The sequence below is a fragment of the Hippocampus comes genome, unplaced genomic scaffold, assembly GCF_001891065.2.
Source record: "Hippocampus comes isolate QL1 unplaced genomic scaffold, H_comes_QL1_v1.1 scaffold51, whole genome shotgun sequence".
NCBI lineage: Eukaryota > Metazoa > Chordata > Actinopteri > Syngnathiformes > Syngnathidae > Hippocampus > Hippocampus comes.
Window position 1 is genome coordinate 433,757 of NW_017805497.1, and position 17,180 is coordinate 450,936.

A 17,180-nucleotide genomic window follows, 5' to 3' on the forward strand; every position below is an offset into this window, starting at 1 on the left:
GAACGAAGGGCGGAAGGAGGAGAAAAGTGAAAACAAAAGCAGCTCATTGGTCAATGCCTTTGACATAGGAACACGCGTCCAATCACAGTATAGCACGAGTGTACACTGAAGAGTAAACAAACACGCGTCAGGCAAACGTCACCACTGTACTGTAATCCCGTCAGAAATCTGACATCTGATGAAGATCGTCGTTTTTGGAAAAAAAAAATCACCAAAGACGCCGCCAAGTTCGCAACAAGTTCGACGCAACTTCATGGTCACTAAAGGCTAGTCAGAGACTTGTGGGCGGACCGGATATGGCCCCTGGGCCGTACTTTGATTTGTATTTGTCTTTGAAATGTGTATGACGATGTTGAGCAGGTATTATCGTTGGCTAATAAACGGCGGTTGCCTTTGTGATGTCATACGAAAAGCCAAAGTAAAGACAAAGTACACTTACTTCATCCTTTGGATGTTCACAGAGTCCTGCATGGTGTCAAGAAGATGGCCCCATTTTTTTTAGGTCTATTTTTTTCTGGAAAATTTTGTTTGGCTTCCATATGGTACACCTTGAGGGGTATTGAAATGACAATGATCCACTGATACATCAACTAAGAATGGACATGAAATCACCGCGAGTCTTATTTTTTTCCCCATGTTCCAATTTCATAGAGAATGCAGCAATAGCAGCCTTACCTACCAAAGCGTAGTCGATAGAAACTGTATGTTTCAGTATGTTTACTTTTTAAACCATTTTTCTTGCCTACCATACTGCATTTACAAAAAATTCTTTACTGGATAGCTAATGCCAAAAGTATTAGCAATGGTCTGTCAAAAACACACACATCCGTGCCAATAGTCTTGATAAAGAGCCTCCTAATTAGAATGCATTGATGATGGCTGCAATCTATTGTTTCAAAAAAAAAAAAAAGTCCAGCATTGCGTGATTAAAAAGCAATTTTCCATTTGGACTTTCTTTGTAAACAATGACATTCTAATTAGGATTTGTGATGGTGCTTTTTATTTCATGCCTTTTTTGAAGGTCAAATAAAAGGCAAACATGCTGACAAATACAAATGTATGGTTATATTTTCTTCATCTCGGGATTTCATCAATTTAAAGTGAACTTTCTGAAATTCCAGAATTTTCATATTTTCTGCTGTGATTGGTGTGGCATGGATCTTTCTGTGACTCAATCTGTTTTCTACAGCACATCTACATGTGTAAAATGTAACTCCCCAATTCTGTTTGTGTACTATTTTATACATAACGTCAACACATGCTTTAAAAAAACAGAGACAAAGAGAGAGGGAGAGGGGAGCAACCATTTTAACAAATTTGGTACAGTTGTAATGAAATGCACTAATGGTAGGTTCAGGGTTGTAAACTTGCTGAAAGCACCTGCTGCCGTCAAACAAGTATTTAACTGCAGGATGAGGAATGTGTGAGGCAACATCTGACTTCGCTGTGGGTGAAAGAAAAAGGTGACGAAATAACATTACTGTGTGGAAATGTTCAGTGTGTGTACATTTCAAATACAGTACAAAACTTTATAGGTGCAAGATTTGACATCAAACTTTGGGGTGTAATAAGTAAGCATCATGGTGAGAGTATGCACGCTATGCTAAAATGTTGCGCATGCAGTGGCTCAGAAGTGCCTGGACAAATAATTGACAAAAAAAGGTATAAACTACATTTAATTATAAAACAGGAAAAAGACAGAAAAATAATTTCATGGTAGTATTTACCATTTATGCACTCCAGGGTGAAGTAAAGTCACATACTTGGACAAACAAAAGAATTCAACTCAAATGAAACTATGCAAAAGTTCCTGACCAGGCTTGGTGGAGCAGGTTACACTACATAATCGCCATTTCATTTGGTCCATCAGAAAAAGATGAGCCTTGTAACAAAGAAGTCCAAGCCATTAAAGAGTCACCTAAACATTAGTTCAAAAAATCCAACGTTCCATGCAGTGTCTTGTACTGATATTTAAAGCTGTTCATTAGTATTTACAAAGTACACGTTTGTTTGCGCTAGGAATTGGGGAGAGCATAATGTTCAGTACAATGGTGCCCTGACTTACGATTGACCACTCTAGTAACTCAAAACACTTCTCAAATCGTCTCTCTGTTGAAATGAATGGAAATGCAAATATTCCATTCTAGACCCAAATTTTGCTCCTTTATAGAGTGCATGCTTTGGCCACCAAGGGGAGTTTAATGGAGACGCAAACGTTTCACAACTGAATCAGTACACTGCAATAATAATAATAATAATAACAATAATAATAATAAATATCCATCTGAGTAGTGACATTGTCTTTGTTGTTGCACCATTTGTGCTACAATATCTGTTTCTTAAAGCGTTGCAAGACCACCACTGATGCTGTTTATTAGCTGTTCTATGGCATTCTGCATGGTGCGTTACCATTAAGCGAGGAGACCTTCAAAGGGATGTGGTTATTAAATTGACAAATAATTTTTTGAGGGGAACTTGGGGGGTTTAGCCTGAGAGTAAATTTAACTAGAAGTGGCTTTAAAAAGCTTGAAGCTTCTTTCTTGAATTGTTTATTGTCTACCAAACTGGTCACCAAATCTCCCCACAAAATCAAATGTTGGGTCATTCGTAAGTCGTGGTACCACTGGATACAGAATATTGAGGAAGAAGCCAAGAGTCACATGGGAGGATTTTTACCAGCGAATTTAATAAGCAAGAGTCTTACCGGATTAAAATTTCTGTAAAATGTCCATGATTTTTTTCCCCATAAAAATGTCTCCACAAAAGAAGCGCAGCGTAGCGTGACAAAACAAAGAAAAAACAAAAGGGGGAAAACATGGGCAAGTTTAAGACCTACATACAATGAGCTTCAAATGATAACTACAGCGTGTTTAGAACCTTCTAGGATGTCATGATAGTCCACGTGTGGATAAAATGTAGATCTGTGCGACGGATTTAAAAAAAAAAAAAAAAAGGTCCATAAACATCCAGGAAGTCAGCAAAAGGAACATGTATGATGGCCTGGGAGGCTTTGAAAAAAAATCAGGTCCTCCAACAGTTGGGGCTCCACTCCTTTACCTTGAACAAAACAAGCATAATGGAAAAGTCAGCCCTTTTGTTAAAATCTGACAAGTGTTGCTGTCCAATTAGAATCTTCTATGTCCAGTCCATGACAACTATGACTTTCTTTTAAAATGCTCCTTATTCTGTGCCAGTAACAAGTTGAAATCTTTCCTGCTTTTAAAATGGATTCTCCATTGACAAGTGTCCACAAAAGTTTTGCTCCATGCTTTGATCGTGCCGATAGCTATGGACAGTCAACTTCGTTGGTATCCATAATCGTCACAATTAATATTTCCTCATACAGTGGCCTGAGATGTGCATTTACTCAAGAGCAGAGAATACCAGGCCATCTATTGAGGTGAAGCATTTATTGCAGGGTGTGGGGGGCGTGCTTTATCTTTAATTAATGTTATTTGACACTGTACATTTGCACTCAAAGTTATCAATGCCACTCAGATAAAGAATCAACTTTTAACGTATGTAATATTAGACGCATTGACACTCTCTCTCACCCCCTCTCCCTGTCAATGGTGAAATGAGTTTGTTGTTCCTGGACACGTTTTCATTCACCATTGACAAAATGCCATTGTATTGAACTGTTACTTGAGTCGACACTTGGATAGAAACACACAATGTTAGCTCGTCTTTGTAGGACCCTTACCTCTGCAGATCCATCTGTCGATTTGTCCCGTCGTCATTCTGTTGCTTTGACACCTTGATGGACTCTGCTGGGTTGGAGTTGGGCTCCGCTCCCCTCTTCTTGCCTCTTGTGGCCCCGCCGCCTGCCGATGCCATCTCTTTGCTTGCCGCTGCAGGAGAAGTGGCGACAGCCGCTTTGGGTGGCCGGCCACGCCGTTTCGCTGGTTGCGCATCTGTTCCAGCATCGGCAGCCATGTTCTTACTCACCTCGATCTACAACAGCAGGAGAAGGCAGAGTGAATATATAGTATGAGCTGTACTTGTTGCCAATCAATACCTCTAGCAGTGAGTACCTTCTTTATGTCTTCCTTGATGACTGGGTTCTCATTGTTTTCTTGCGTTTGACTTTCTGGAGGCTCTGTGGCTGTGATGCTTTTACTGCAAGTTTAAAAGCACAAAGATAAATGGCACATGGCTTTCAACTGCCAGTGTGTTTGTATTGACACCACTGTTCATCACTGCATACCAGTTGCGGCTGCTGGTAAGTCAAGGAAGGAAAGCTCCCCCTGGCTTACATCAATAATGTGTATATTTAAATCTAAATTCTACCCTCCGTTGCTTTTCAAGAAAATGATCTGATCGACAACATTCATATTACCTACTATAATGTGGTTTGGTTATGTTTAGTTGGGCATGGTGCACTGCAGACAATACATTTCCAGACAATAATGAGTATGTGGTAGTAAGAGCCCAAAAGGAGTACGGTGAAGCAGAAGCTTAGCGATACCTTTCCCACCACACATCATGCAGTACAGCAGGGGTGACCAAACTTTGCGACTGCATATTAACATGAAAAATAAAACTATTACATACAGTAGAAATTAAAATACGATGTCCACATCCCTGCAGTACAGCTGTCAGCTGCTCAATCTTAGCATTTGGTGTTGTGGCTTGTAAGATCCCTCGAGTTATATACTTATTAAAAAGAAGTGCCCTGAGGTGCAGCTACTCGTTGGGGGAAGAAACTGCCGAGTGACAGAAGAGTCGCCAAACAGAACGCTTATCGTATTTAACAAAGAAAGTTGCTGGTGATCGGTGAACTCTTTGCATCAGTTCTGAACACATTTGAACCAATTAAAGCACACTTTTTAAAAATACAACTGTAAGGGGGCAGGGGGGCACTATACAATAGTTAGGAGAGTGTACCTGTTCTTGTTGACAGTGGAGGAGTTAAGCGGCGAGGAGTTGGTGCTGGTATTACTTGTATCGGAGACTACCTGGGTCTTAAAGATCTTCCTGCCCGGTACAGTTAGAGTTTTGTTGACAGTCACCAACACCGGAGCTTGTTTAGGCTGCAGAACAAGGACAACGAACATAGTCGGCTATAGTAAGCACTACTACAGCGGTTTAGCTTGTTTAAAAAAAAAACACAAAACAAAACCTTAGACTTCACAAACAGTCACATCTTTTCACAAACAGTCACATCTTTTTCGCGGTTGCGCACAAATTTCAAAAGGTCTCAGAAAGTGAATGACTGGTTGTTATGCAGAATGGTTATCCACCAACAACCCTCATGTGACCACTGCCACCAGAGACGGCAGGAAATGGGAGGACTCCACAGCTTAAATTTCAATTGTGATTACACTCTCAGATATTGTGCTTTCATATGTCTGGAGTGTTTTAGGTGCAACATTGTAGCTGCAGACATCACTTTCAAATGCTCCGAAACAACTTTACCGATATTTTGCAACATTCACCTTTCCTGTAAGCAGCATTTGTCGCATTTCTCCTGACAAATAGTCTTTGTCATTTTTGAAATCCTGATGAAAAAGAAGAGAGAGAGAGAAGAAAACCAGAGTAAAAGACAATATACTACATCTGCTGTGAATTACTGCACAATGACATGTATGTGAAGTGTGTCGTCACAAGAAAATCAACAATGTTATTCAAAGGCGAAGAGACGAGTGTTTCATTGCCTTGTCTAGCGCTAGGAAGAATGTGGGGCATATAATGGGGTCGCTTGGACAGTCCAGGTGACACGCGGTGCTCTTGTTAGCGATGACAAAGAGAGCGACGTCACACACGATATACAGCTTCTGAAAATGCAACACCACACCATGAGGAAAGACTACAAAATAACGTCTCTGTGCCAATATTAGTTGGTTCCTTCGCATTTGTTGCTCCGTGTACCTCGTTGGCTTTCGTGTCTTCAGGACATTGCGCATCTTTGGTCCGTTTGATGTTCTCCACCATTTTCCTCAGGAAGGCGTGACTATTATTCTCGTTCTTGGTCATCAGCACCTCCAGCATGAACCACAGACACCTGAGCGCAAAGTAAAAACATGGCTCAGTAGCGGTCACTTAAAAGCAAACCACACAAAAATGTATCACCCGCTACACACTCTTTAATGTCTTTGAGCTGGTCATATTCCTGCGGTTTCGTGAAGTCTGGGTCATGAGCCAGCAGGTGGATCATGAAAGGAACAACATACTCTGGAAGGAAGGAGACCATTTTTTCTGTGAAAAGAAAGAGATCAGCTGAGTGATCATAGTGATCTTTCAGACCATGTTATGTCGACATGTGACCAAGTTTACCCTGAGTGAGTGAGTTCTGCTTAATGTACTCTCTGCGCACTGAGATGTTCTTGAGTAGGCACTGTCGGGCGTGGGCGCGGCGCTCCTTCACCGGGTCTTTGGCACACAGGGCGAAGACAGCCAGGTACTCCAGTGGCAGGGAGAGTTTAGCTAGAGCCAAGTGCAACTTCTGAGCAAAGATCTGACGCACCTGGTAGCACTCATCCTGCATGCAGAAGGAAACTCTTCATTAGGTACACACGTAAAATTCAATGCAAGAGCTGTATCAAAAACAACGCTGTTCCAAATATGGCTCAGTTTTGATTGACACTGTCAGAGGTATTAAACGAACCGTGTTTGTTGATGAGGTAGACTGGTGGTGAAGAATTACATTGCATCTCACAGAGCTATGAACCTGATGTAACTACATGGGAGTCAGAATATGAGAAACACCTCCAATTGTGACTTCAGTTCTACCTCACGGCAAATAAAAACACCTGTTGAAAATATCTCCTAAATGGTGTTCTCACCAAGAAATGCAGCCCACTAATACGTTTGTGAAATGCCAAATGAAGAAGAGACTGACATTGATAACAAGGCCACACAGCTGGAACTGTTCAGGCGTGATGATTTCATGGTAACAGGGCTCCTGGGCTAGCTTCATAATGGCGCCACCTGCAGCCAGCCTTAGACGAGACATGTCTGATTTGCTGCAGAGAAAAAGAAATGGCAAGAAAAAAGAACCCAAAGTGAAAAACTAGAGCAGTGGTCCCCAACCACTAGGCCATTTGGTAGCAGGTCAGGCAGATAGATTGAGGAGGGGAAAAAAAAATTGTAGGGGAACATATATGTCAGGATCAGAAGCATTTGTCAGCAGGTCGTTGACTTGAACGTTACCTGATCTTTTTTTGCTCTGTTAAGTCTCCCTCGCTAACCAGCATTGCTGACAGCAAGCGTAACGTGGAGTTTGCTGATTTGGACTGGTTGTTCTTCATTCCTAGTAACCAACGTACTAGCAGCTTGATGGCCTGGACCTAAGATCAGATGAACACAAATGATTAGATGAATAGTGAGACACGGGGAGCATGTATTGCTTTAATGTGCCTCTTTCATTGCACAATCAATATATCCCACTTACACCTAAAAGTTCTAATTTATTCAATTAAATCAGCTACAGCTGGGCGATATGACAGAAAAGTAATACGTACGATATAACTACTTCATATTGGTCGATAAAAAAAAAAAATGTTCTTGGGCACATTGCAATGCAGTTTAATGTGCCAAGTTGCTGCTCTTGCAGTGCACTGGAAATGTTTATTTGCCGGAGACCCAAAGCAGTATGATAGCATCCTTGATAGTTACATTCAAATTCCTTCAATGTTCATACAATGCAAGTGTCGTGAACTAATACTCTCTTGCAATGCAGGCACGGCCATTGACCAACCACTAGATTTTTTCAGTGGGCTCATTATTGCCATATTCTGTTCATATCGTACTTGTCTGATTATGAGAAAGGGCGCGCTGGGAAAGTCACTTTGATGCCGGTGCACTACTGTACACGTGTGTTTGGAGGGGCATTCATTTCCGAATGCAGCCAGCACTAGGACTGGCAAAACATGCAGGACACCGGCCCCCAAGCACCGGACTTTTGACACCTGTGCTTTAAAGTGTAGGGGTGTGTGTGTGTATGTGTGTGTGTGTCTCACCTTAGCCAGAACTTCCGGTGAAACTTCTTCATCAGTGGTCCACAGCTTACCATTCTTGTTTCCCACTGACTAAAGACACAAAAAACTAATATAAACCTAAGCTTTATTTTTAACATAATACTACCACTTCTTTAAATCAGTTATCCATAATCAACCATTATAAAATGGAAACACGTTGCACACACCCTGTCATTCATGAGGAGGTCTTTGACGATGAAGTTAGCCACTATGGACTTCATTGGTGAAGCAAACTGATCTGGTGCCAACATGGAGATGTGGCCTAGTGACACAAGCGGTGTGATGAGCTGCTCAGGAACGTCTGCGTTTAGACTCCGCGAGAGAGGCTGGAGGTATGGAGGACATAAAACGCATCAAGATTTTCTTTTATCCGAGAAAGCATCTCAAACATGGAGGATTTGTTTTTGGTCCTTTACCTCAAAAATTTGAGCCAACTGCACTTCCTTGTTGTTGAAGATGGCATGTATACAGTGGACGGCCTGCTTGGCCTGATGAGGTGTCCCCCTCTTAGCTTTCTGATGTAGAATGGGAATTAGGGTCCTGATGAATGCATAGGATTATTTATGAGTAAGGAGACAAATCAGCATTGGGGTAGGTTCGCTGTGCCACGTAATACATACGATCTTATCTGTGGTAGTTCTGTCTCAATTTTCTGTCCGGTATTTCTGAATATCTGGATCGCTGCCTCAGCCACCTTGTCATCTTCCATTTTCAGACACTGGAGAAGAGACTCATAGGTCTCCGATGAGTGGAATGCTGTGGGGTGGGTGAATGACAGAACCTAAAAGGAGTAATAGGACTGGTTAATTCACACCAAAGTCAACTTCGCCATTGAAAGAATTAGGATTGTTTTAGGGAATCCAAATCATCCAACACATGACAGATGATCAATTTGCAATGAATCAATTGGGGAAAAAATAATCTAAAAATGAAATGGGATGACTTTCTAGTATCATGTACCTTGAGTAGCTCTAAGCCTGAGCGGATGGCTGTATCAGGGGTAACACCCTCTTCATCATCATCTGCTGTGCCTTCAATTGACTTGTTGAGCAGTTTTACCAAAGCACTAAAACCAAAAAAGGCCTTGGTTATCAAAAGTTTGAAAAAACCTTAGGCCGTTACAACAATTACAAAGTGATACTAAAATATGATCTATTCAGCCACCGTTGTCTGTCCCAATAGTGTTTTTCCATCATGCAGAAAGGGTTAACCTTCAAACCTTGCTGATAAAGCAGTTACACTTCCCCACCACACGGTGTCTCACTGAATGAGAAAAGCCAGTTGATGGTGTGTCGGTGTTACACAAAGGCAAACATGAGCATGAAGCTATTGAAACTCAAGTTTCACAGGTTCAACCGTGCTCTACTTGCAGTGCACTTCCATTTGTGCACCACAGAGAATTTCACAGGCGATGAGTTTTGTTTTTTTTCCTTATGATACTTTTTCACACCTGATGGCCTCTGAGTCGATGTGGACTGGGGCAATGCGTTCGAGCAGGAACTTAACCATCTCCAAGAAAGGATTGGTCGGTTGTTTGGGAAACGTTAACTTCCGAGTGATCTCCCTCTGTACAAACAACAAACAGTGATTGTGTTTTAATGTTGTAAATTTGTCAGATTCTAGATTAAGGCCAAGTATATACATAAAATATATCCATATTTATGATGGTTTGACTGTTTATATGGCAGTTTTGTATTCATACCAGCGAGATTTAAAAATATGGAGAGAATAGGAAAAAAATAGCTCATGGATTGGTTAGGTGTCACAGCATTTTTAAGTTTTTGGGATATACTATGAAAGATGCAGCGTTCCATGGTCTCTCACCACACAAATCTCCGCCTGTTTGCAAGAGCAAGTCGGACTGATGAGGATCTCAAGTTGAGCTCTGAGCTTCTCATCGTCACCAAGAACCTGATTGAACTTTTTCATAAAATCTTGAGCTTTCCCCGCATCTGGCAGGTTCTCTGAAAAATGCAAAAAAGAAAAATAGCCTTGATTTATTTGGCAGTTACTGACTACAATGAAAACAGCAGTTATTGAGTAGATGGGTTACTGACTTGCAATATTCATCAGCTTCCCAAACATGGCACTGCTATTGGTTTCAGACTAAAGGAGAGAGGAAAATTGGGTTACATCTACATCTGTGCTTGAAGCAAGATGAAGATCCTTTGATTCAACGCACCACAGGCAGTTTGTGAAGGTCAAGCAGCTCTTTAACCAAGCCCCTCAGCATATTCTGACACTTCCACATCTCATTCAAAGCCCTACGAAGAATAAAAGACAAGTAACAAGTTAGCTACAATGGTGGACAACTATAGATTTTGTTCTGCTGAGTGATCAAAATTGTATTATGTATCGTGAAATTTGGCCCGAACGGGGATGTCCGAATCACACTTTATCACCAAAGTCTAAATCAGATTCTTTTGTTTAAAGTATCTGCCAATACTTAGGCAATGCGTTAAGAAAAAAAGAGGTTGCATCAAATTTAAAATTAATATAAAAATACACATACAGACATGTATATATGTCAAATTGTATGTTTTTTTTATACATTTATAAAATATGGACCATTCCACCTAATCAGTGCCAATTGTTCTTTGTCACACACTCAAAATACACTCAAAGTTCTATTGGTTTTCCTTTCATTTTTATTAGCACTAAATTTGATGACAGACATATTCAACAACTCACAATGTGTATTGGTGCATCTCAAACCTTTTTCTTTTATATCAGTGAGGTTTTTTAGCATTAAAAATGATCAAATGGAGGAACGATAGCCATGGCATTTATTCTAATAGAGTGCCAACTTTAAACCTAATACTGTACATATCAATGTGGAGAACGCTTTACAAAAATGTATTTTCATCTTATTGCCTGGCGACACAAATGGCACTAATTTGGTGGAATCGCCCATATAAGCGTAAAACTTTAGAGCACAATTGATTTGTTCAATGCTAAACAATACATTTACATCATCACTTTTAGGCTTGTGCAGGCTAAAGTGAAGGGTCCACACAGCTACATAGTTGTTGGGTGTGTGCATGACTTCTCAGGCTGATATTAGGAATTATGATGTCATATCAAGAAACATAGTTTGACTAGTGTCTCAGAATGTCTCGTGTTCGATCTTTGAGGTTCCACTGTACTTTGTCCAGAAAACAGGTATGTAAAACTAATAGGTGCAGGATTACTGACTTGACAGCGTTGGTGTCCAGGCAGGCATACAGGTAATAGAGACATTTCATCTTCTCTTCTGTTTCAAGGCTGTGGGGGACCATGAACTGGGCAAAGATCTTTTCAACTAATAACCTGCAGAACAGAGATTGAAACCTTAAGAGGACGAACTGGAGAGTCCTTGTTACATTTCATTATCTTCACACAAATCAAGATTCTGAGGTGCATTTTAAAAAAAGGTTTCATCTTCCTGACTATAAAATCATAGAGGTACATTTTTATTTGATTTGATGAAAATATGCTCTCATACTTATCATCGATGCTGTTCTGGTAATAGATGTGCAACAGCTTGTCTTTGATCCAGCTGATCATCAGGGCAGACTCCTTCCCCGCCTCGTGGTGTAAACAGTATTTTTTATAAAGCTGAGCCAGGCCCATCATCGCCTCCTTGCGCACTCGCCACTGGCAGGAGTAAAACAAACGTGAGAAACATGCTCAATATACTCCGTTTCACGTTCATGCATATATTGAAGAATAATGTGACCTTGCCTTGTGACATTGTTACACTGTTGCATTTATCTCACCCTCTTGTCCAGCGTCCTCTCTCTTACGAAGCCCAATAGCTGGTCATTGACCAAATTAAGATCCTTCTTCCCAGCATTGATGATGGTGACTATGACATCATGACGAATGGCCTCCTCGGGGTCATGGGAACGCACTTTCAAGAACTCTTAAGTCAGGCGTTTGGAGTGAGAAATAGTGAGAAATAGACTGAATTAGCCAGAGAAAACCAAAGTAATCCACTCGGTATGTAAAGAAAACATCAAGGCATGTGCACACCTGTGAGATCTCTGGCCAGGTCTGGGTGGTTCATGAGACAGTGGCTGGCAAACTTCACACACTCCAACCTCACCGGGACATGGATGTCATTGAACCTGGACAACACAAGTTACTCATGAACTAATTTATAGTGAATGAAGGAGAATGTAGATAGATAAATGTTTGAATTGGCATCTTTTCCAACACGGTGGCTTTTTTCAGAGCAGTAAACGCAACATCAACAACACATCACTGTCACAGCAAAATGCACGACAGGAAACCATTCATACTGCACTGATCGTCATGTCTGCATGAATATACAGGTATTCACAAAGAATACCCAATAATGAATATGCTTCACTGATTGCTCCTTAGGCTACCCAGCATTTTGCAGAGCCCCTATGTAGGTACTTATACAAGCACTTAGAATGCCCATTAATGGACAATTGGGGGGAGATTCCTCAGCTCTCTGTGGCACCAGATTGCATAAACCTGTATACAGTATTACAATGTACCTCAAACTATGACTCAAATGCATTAAATTACAGCATTTTAATTTACATTCTCAACTAGAAGCAGTTCAGCGGCTGCATAGGTTCCACACAACTCACCGGCCTAAGAAGCACTGCCACAGAGGTCTGTTATGTGAGGCCAGTTCGGAGTCTTTGGCCCCAAACAATTTAGCTAGCAAGCGTACAACAGCCAAACGCTCTTCTCCGTCATTGCTCTGCAAACAACAAAAACATGTATGGTGGGTTACATTTTTTCATACTTTATCTATACTGTATATGCATAAATAAAGTATATTACTAGACCAGGGGTGGGCAATCCCAGTCCTGGAGGGCCGCTATCCTGCATGTTTTCCATCCGTCCCTGTTGCAACACACCTGATTCAATTGTTCAGGCCTCGACAAAGCTTGCTGATGATCTGATCATTTGAATCAGGTGTGTTGGAGAAGGGACAGATGGAAAACATGCAGGATAGCGGCCCTCCAGGACTAGGATTGCCCACCCCTGTACTAGACAATAGAAAAAAATGATAAATTAATCAGAGTGAACTTGTGAAGTGTAAAGTTAATAGCGAGTGTGTGTGCATGGGTCTGGGCCAGTAACCTTGAGTTTGAATTCCAGCTGTGGCATAACAGAGGTAAGCAGCAAAGGATCAATTGCAAAGAGCTCTTGGATGAGGTCAAAAACATGCTCCGACAGGTCACTGACAGAGGATTTACCCATCACGAGAACCTGATTAAAGAACTGAAGAAAAAACAAAACATTAAAAGACATTTATTTAACAAGACCAGAAGAAAAAAATAAACGCTACGAGGTTGATAGCCAAAATAACCAAGATTAAGTATACATGCAGCCACATACATTTGCAATGCACGTTTCTATGGTCTGGACGGTTCTCTTCAGGATAGTCTTTGCAAGATCATATGCTTGTTTGTTTAGATTCTGTACAAAAAAAAAAGTGAACATAGTGGTGAAAATTATGCAACATTGCCTTTTGCTTCTGCTTATTGAATAAATCCCAAATGACTTGAATGAATGAAGACATTGAAATATTGAAAAAGCATTTCAAGTGTAACTTCTCACCTTGTGTGCAGGGATGAGGTTAATAAGGATGCTATCCAACAGTTCCTGTGTGACTCCATCTCCCTCCAGGATGATAGAACACATCAGGTCCATCATGTGCATCTGCACTTTCTGATTGTGGCTGTTGCTGCCAGAAGGAAAGAGGAAGACACACACGGGTGGGTGGACCACAAATAAATTGTCTTTGAAATTATTCATAAGTTTTAACATAGCGTTCAGTCAGCACAGTTAACCCACGTATTGGTAGGGAATAGGGGTTGAGCTTGACTGCAAATAGCAGATTTCCACCAATAGTTGACTTTCCCGTGAAAGTGACTAATTGCATAATTGTAGTTTCTTTTATTCAACATGGCTACACAAAAAAATCTCCCAAGTTAAAAGCATTACAGAAATTATTATTATTAAATTTATCTTATCTGATTCTTTGTTATTTTAAAAGGAACATTAAACAGGTCATTGGCTCACAGGATTAAGTATTTCATTCTATCAGGACATCCATCGGTCATCATTGTATAAAATCTATATCCTTGGTCGCATGTTTGGGCCCTGACTAACTTCAAGCAAGCATTCACACTGTATTCTGTTCTGCTCTCACTGTAGCAAAAATAAACAAAAGCAAAAATGACAACTCAAAACATGTGTTGAATATTATGAATCAATAGAGGTCTTACTTGATCACAGAGAAGAGGGTTTTGAAAAGCTGGGTGAAGATCTCATTACAGTCTTCAAGTTCAAAGCATATGTTATATGATTTAACCCATGCCAAATTCTACAAGAAGAGAGAAGAAATCCATAAACACTCTATTGAAACATTTGTGCATTATTTAGTCTGTGCGTATTTTAAATAACAAATCTGAGTATCACCTCCAGAAGATAAAAATATCTGTTAAACTGAGGGCTCTTGGTGTCTTCCAGTCCCTTTAACTGTCTGGTGATAAAGAGGAAGATGTCCTGCAGACAGAACCACAAATCACTTGTTCAGCCAAAATGTCCCCAAAGATTCTCATTGTAGTGTGCAAGATTATAACCACTGTCAAAAGCAGGCTCCTCGCCTTGAGTTTGTCATGTGAGGTGTAGGGGGCCTCGGGGGCATAGATCCTGAAGATGTCAGCCAGACAGCAGGCGACGAGCAGCCGCACATCTTTATTGGGGTTCCTGAGGAAGAACTCTGAGGCAAGGTGGAGTGCTAGACCAAGATACTGCTGCTTCTCCTCTTCGGAATCTTGATCCATGTCCATGTAGGTTTTCACCACCATCTGTGCAGCATCGTAATAGTGACAAAACGTGAGACGGAATTTATTTGAGCGCTTAAACTCCAAACTGCCAGGATTGGGTTTGGGGGGCATTCTGTACAAATGCATAAAAAAAAAATATATATATATATACTCTCCTCTTCGGAATCTTGATCCATGTCCATGTAGGTTTTCACCACCATCTGTGCAGCATCGTAATAGTGACAAAACGTGAGACGGAATTTATTTGAGCGCTTAAACTCCAAACTGCCAGGATTGGGTTTGGGGGGCATTCTGTACAAATGCATAAAAAAAAAATATATATATATATACATACATTTTTTTTTAAATAAATAAATAAATAAAAAGTAGGTTTTGTAAATAGGGATACACAATTATCTGGCCGATATTAGGAATGATGACTTCCTATGAATAAATTACGTAAATAACACTTAAAAAAAAGGCTCAAATAGAAAGAAGAAAAATCCAAGAATGAAGATGAAAATTCAATGCAGCTCTCCTTTGTTTTTGGTGGGCTCCTTTCCATTGAATACAGCCTAAAATAAACTCTTCTCCTCTGAGCTTGTGCAGGACAAACATAATGTAAATTGTGTGGGATTTTTCTGTGACCAAATTAAGCATTGACCTCACACTCAAGAAACATGACACGATTGTGTGGTATTACTTCACTGTTTTAGAGGAAGGCATCTCATGTGCTATTTGCACCAAATGTTCTGCAAACATTCAATGAAAAGGGCGGGGGAACAAAAAATGAGCCCCACACAAGAAATCTTATCAGCCACTTAAAACATTGCCATCGCTACAACGTTGCAAAACAAAAAGTGAAAAGAATTCAGCATGAACATGAATTGGTTAGTGCATAAATCATGCAGTTACACGCAGACAAGAGGCAATTCACCAGCCTGCATTGATGCATTGGAGTGACTTAGGGAGCACTGTAGTATGGGCGAGCAAACGAAGCAGACAGACATTTGTAGGAATGGGGGATGGGCAAACAGAGTCCACAGCACCACTTGTACGCCTTTGTGCACAAGCAGTCACAAACTGCCTGCTGCCAATACGGAGGAATTAGGGTGTACACTGAATGAATGTATTATACAGCTCTCTCTCAGATATACAGTATACAGTATTACACATTATTACATGACTGCAAGGTTAAAATAATAAAGAGGAAAAAAATTATGGTTTCGTATTTGTTTACAGTGTTTGACAATGTTCGGTAAAGTAAATAACAAATCTATTTAGATGCCCAAACTAAAAGCAGCTGATCAAACTATGTTTCAACTGTTAATTATTCTCACACTTGACCATTGACACAACTGAGGGCACAGTTACCTCGCAAAACGACCTAGTGCAAAAACCTTTGAAACTGTAAACCTTGTTGAAAACGTTCACGTAAAAGATGGAAGCAATGTCAAAACCATCCCTTTTTTTATACTGACACGCAAAAATAATTAAACTCTGAAACATTCCAGATGCCCCAATCACTGACAATGGAGCTTGTGTCAACCCCCACAATGCATGTTGATTCTGTTACATGTGCATTGATTATATTCAGTCACAAAATGGAAGTTGATCAGTCTTTCAATAAGTAAGGCAGTAAAAGGCAGGAAAGTGAACACATTTTACCCTTCAAGAAATAACGACAGTATTTTTGTGCAGTGTTGGTGTTAAAATACTACTTGCAACCAAAGCCAATTTTGCTAACCAAAGCCAATTTTGCTAACCAAACTGAACTAAAAGCCAGACTAAAATCACAGCTGTGCGAGAGAGCCTCAACGTGGCTAAAAAAAATATTTTTTCAAAAGTGTGTTTGAAGGAGGCAGGTTTGTAGCACGGGGATGTGACGTAACAAATGCAAGTAGAGTGTCTCGATAGACATAGATTTTTTTATTTGGGCTTCAGGAAGACATCACGTTTATTCAAGGTAAAGGAAAATCCTTGTCTGATCTACACCAACATTTTTTTCCAACCAGGCCCACTTCTATGAACTCTAGACTGCTGGATCGAACTGAGACACTGTTTTATGATCTCTTTTTTGGAAGAAGTCGTTTTTTTACGTGACATATTGAATTAAGATTGATGCATAAAGCAAAACCACAAATGGGAGTAAAAACATGTTTTCTAGCAAGGATCCAAGCATATTGTATTCACGTTCATGATAGAATGAGACAATAATACTGTCAGATTTACAGACAGCTGATTATATTAATTTTACTTACGAGTGGGGATGTCCGGATCACGTTTTTGCACCCTAGTCCGAGTCAATATGCTGATACAGAGTTCTGATCCAATACCTCGGCAATGGATTAAGGAGAAAAAAAAAACAGCGCATCCAAATATATATATATATATATATATA

General features: G+C 40.3%; 1 protein-coding gene and 1 long non-coding RNA gene across 3 annotated transcripts in view; one reads left to right on the forward strand and one right to left on the reverse strand.

The window, feature by feature from the left end:
* Positions 1 to 1,663: 1,663 nt before the first annotated feature.
* Positions 1,664 to 17,180, reverse strand: part of pds5a (PDS5 cohesin associated factor A) — a 23,835-nt gene continuing 8,318 nt past the window's right edge. For both annotated transcript variants that reach the window (XM_019876684.1, XM_019876685.1), the window contains exons 3-33: positions 14,618 to 14,821; positions 14,430 to 14,516; positions 14,237 to 14,334; positions 13,566 to 13,692; positions 13,344 to 13,424; positions 13,086 to 13,226; positions 12,584 to 12,699; positions 11,994 to 12,088; positions 11,738 to 11,883; positions 11,464 to 11,615; positions 11,175 to 11,288; positions 10,162 to 10,243; positions 10,037 to 10,085; positions 9,804 to 9,943; positions 9,430 to 9,545; positions 8,940 to 9,045; positions 8,600 to 8,760; positions 8,396 to 8,519; positions 8,147 to 8,305; positions 7,962 to 8,030; positions 7,153 to 7,289; positions 6,842 to 6,965; positions 6,277 to 6,481; positions 6,084 to 6,198; positions 5,872 to 6,004; positions 5,658 to 5,777; positions 5,439 to 5,501; positions 4,888 to 5,033; positions 4,035 to 4,119; positions 3,704 to 3,954; positions 1,664 to 3,057 (exon numbers count right to left, since the gene is read on the reverse strand). In XM_019876684.1, coding sequence (XP_019732243.1) covers positions 3,054 to 3,057; positions 3,704 to 3,954; positions 4,035 to 4,119; positions 4,888 to 5,033; positions 5,439 to 5,501; positions 5,658 to 5,777; positions 5,872 to 6,004; positions 6,084 to 6,198; positions 6,277 to 6,481; positions 6,842 to 6,965; positions 7,153 to 7,289; positions 7,962 to 8,030; positions 8,147 to 8,305; positions 8,396 to 8,519; positions 8,600 to 8,760; positions 8,940 to 9,045; positions 9,430 to 9,545; positions 9,804 to 9,943; positions 10,037 to 10,085; positions 10,162 to 10,243; positions 11,175 to 11,288; positions 11,464 to 11,615; positions 11,738 to 11,883; positions 11,994 to 12,088; positions 12,584 to 12,699; positions 13,086 to 13,226; positions 13,344 to 13,424; positions 13,566 to 13,692; positions 14,237 to 14,334; positions 14,430 to 14,516; positions 14,618 to 14,821 — 3,750 coding nt within the window. In that variant the 3' untranslated portion in view covers positions 1,664 to 3,053. The remainder of the gene's footprint in view (positions 3,058 to 3,703; positions 3,955 to 4,034; positions 4,120 to 4,887; positions 5,034 to 5,438; positions 5,502 to 5,657; positions 5,778 to 5,871; positions 6,005 to 6,083; positions 6,199 to 6,276; positions 6,482 to 6,841; positions 6,966 to 7,152; positions 7,290 to 7,961; positions 8,031 to 8,146; positions 8,306 to 8,395; positions 8,520 to 8,599; positions 8,761 to 8,939; positions 9,046 to 9,429; positions 9,546 to 9,803; positions 9,944 to 10,036; positions 10,086 to 10,161; positions 10,244 to 11,174; positions 11,289 to 11,463; positions 11,616 to 11,737; positions 11,884 to 11,993; positions 12,089 to 12,583; positions 12,700 to 13,085; positions 13,227 to 13,343; positions 13,425 to 13,565; positions 13,693 to 14,236; positions 14,335 to 14,429; positions 14,517 to 14,617; positions 14,822 to 17,180) is intronic.
* Positions 11,562 to 14,639, forward strand: LOC109519868 (uncharacterized). Its single transcript, XR_002169048.1, has 3 exons — positions 11,562 to 11,635; positions 13,577 to 13,723; positions 14,565 to 14,639. It is a non-coding gene; the product is annotated as an uncharacterized LOC109519868 (long non-coding RNA).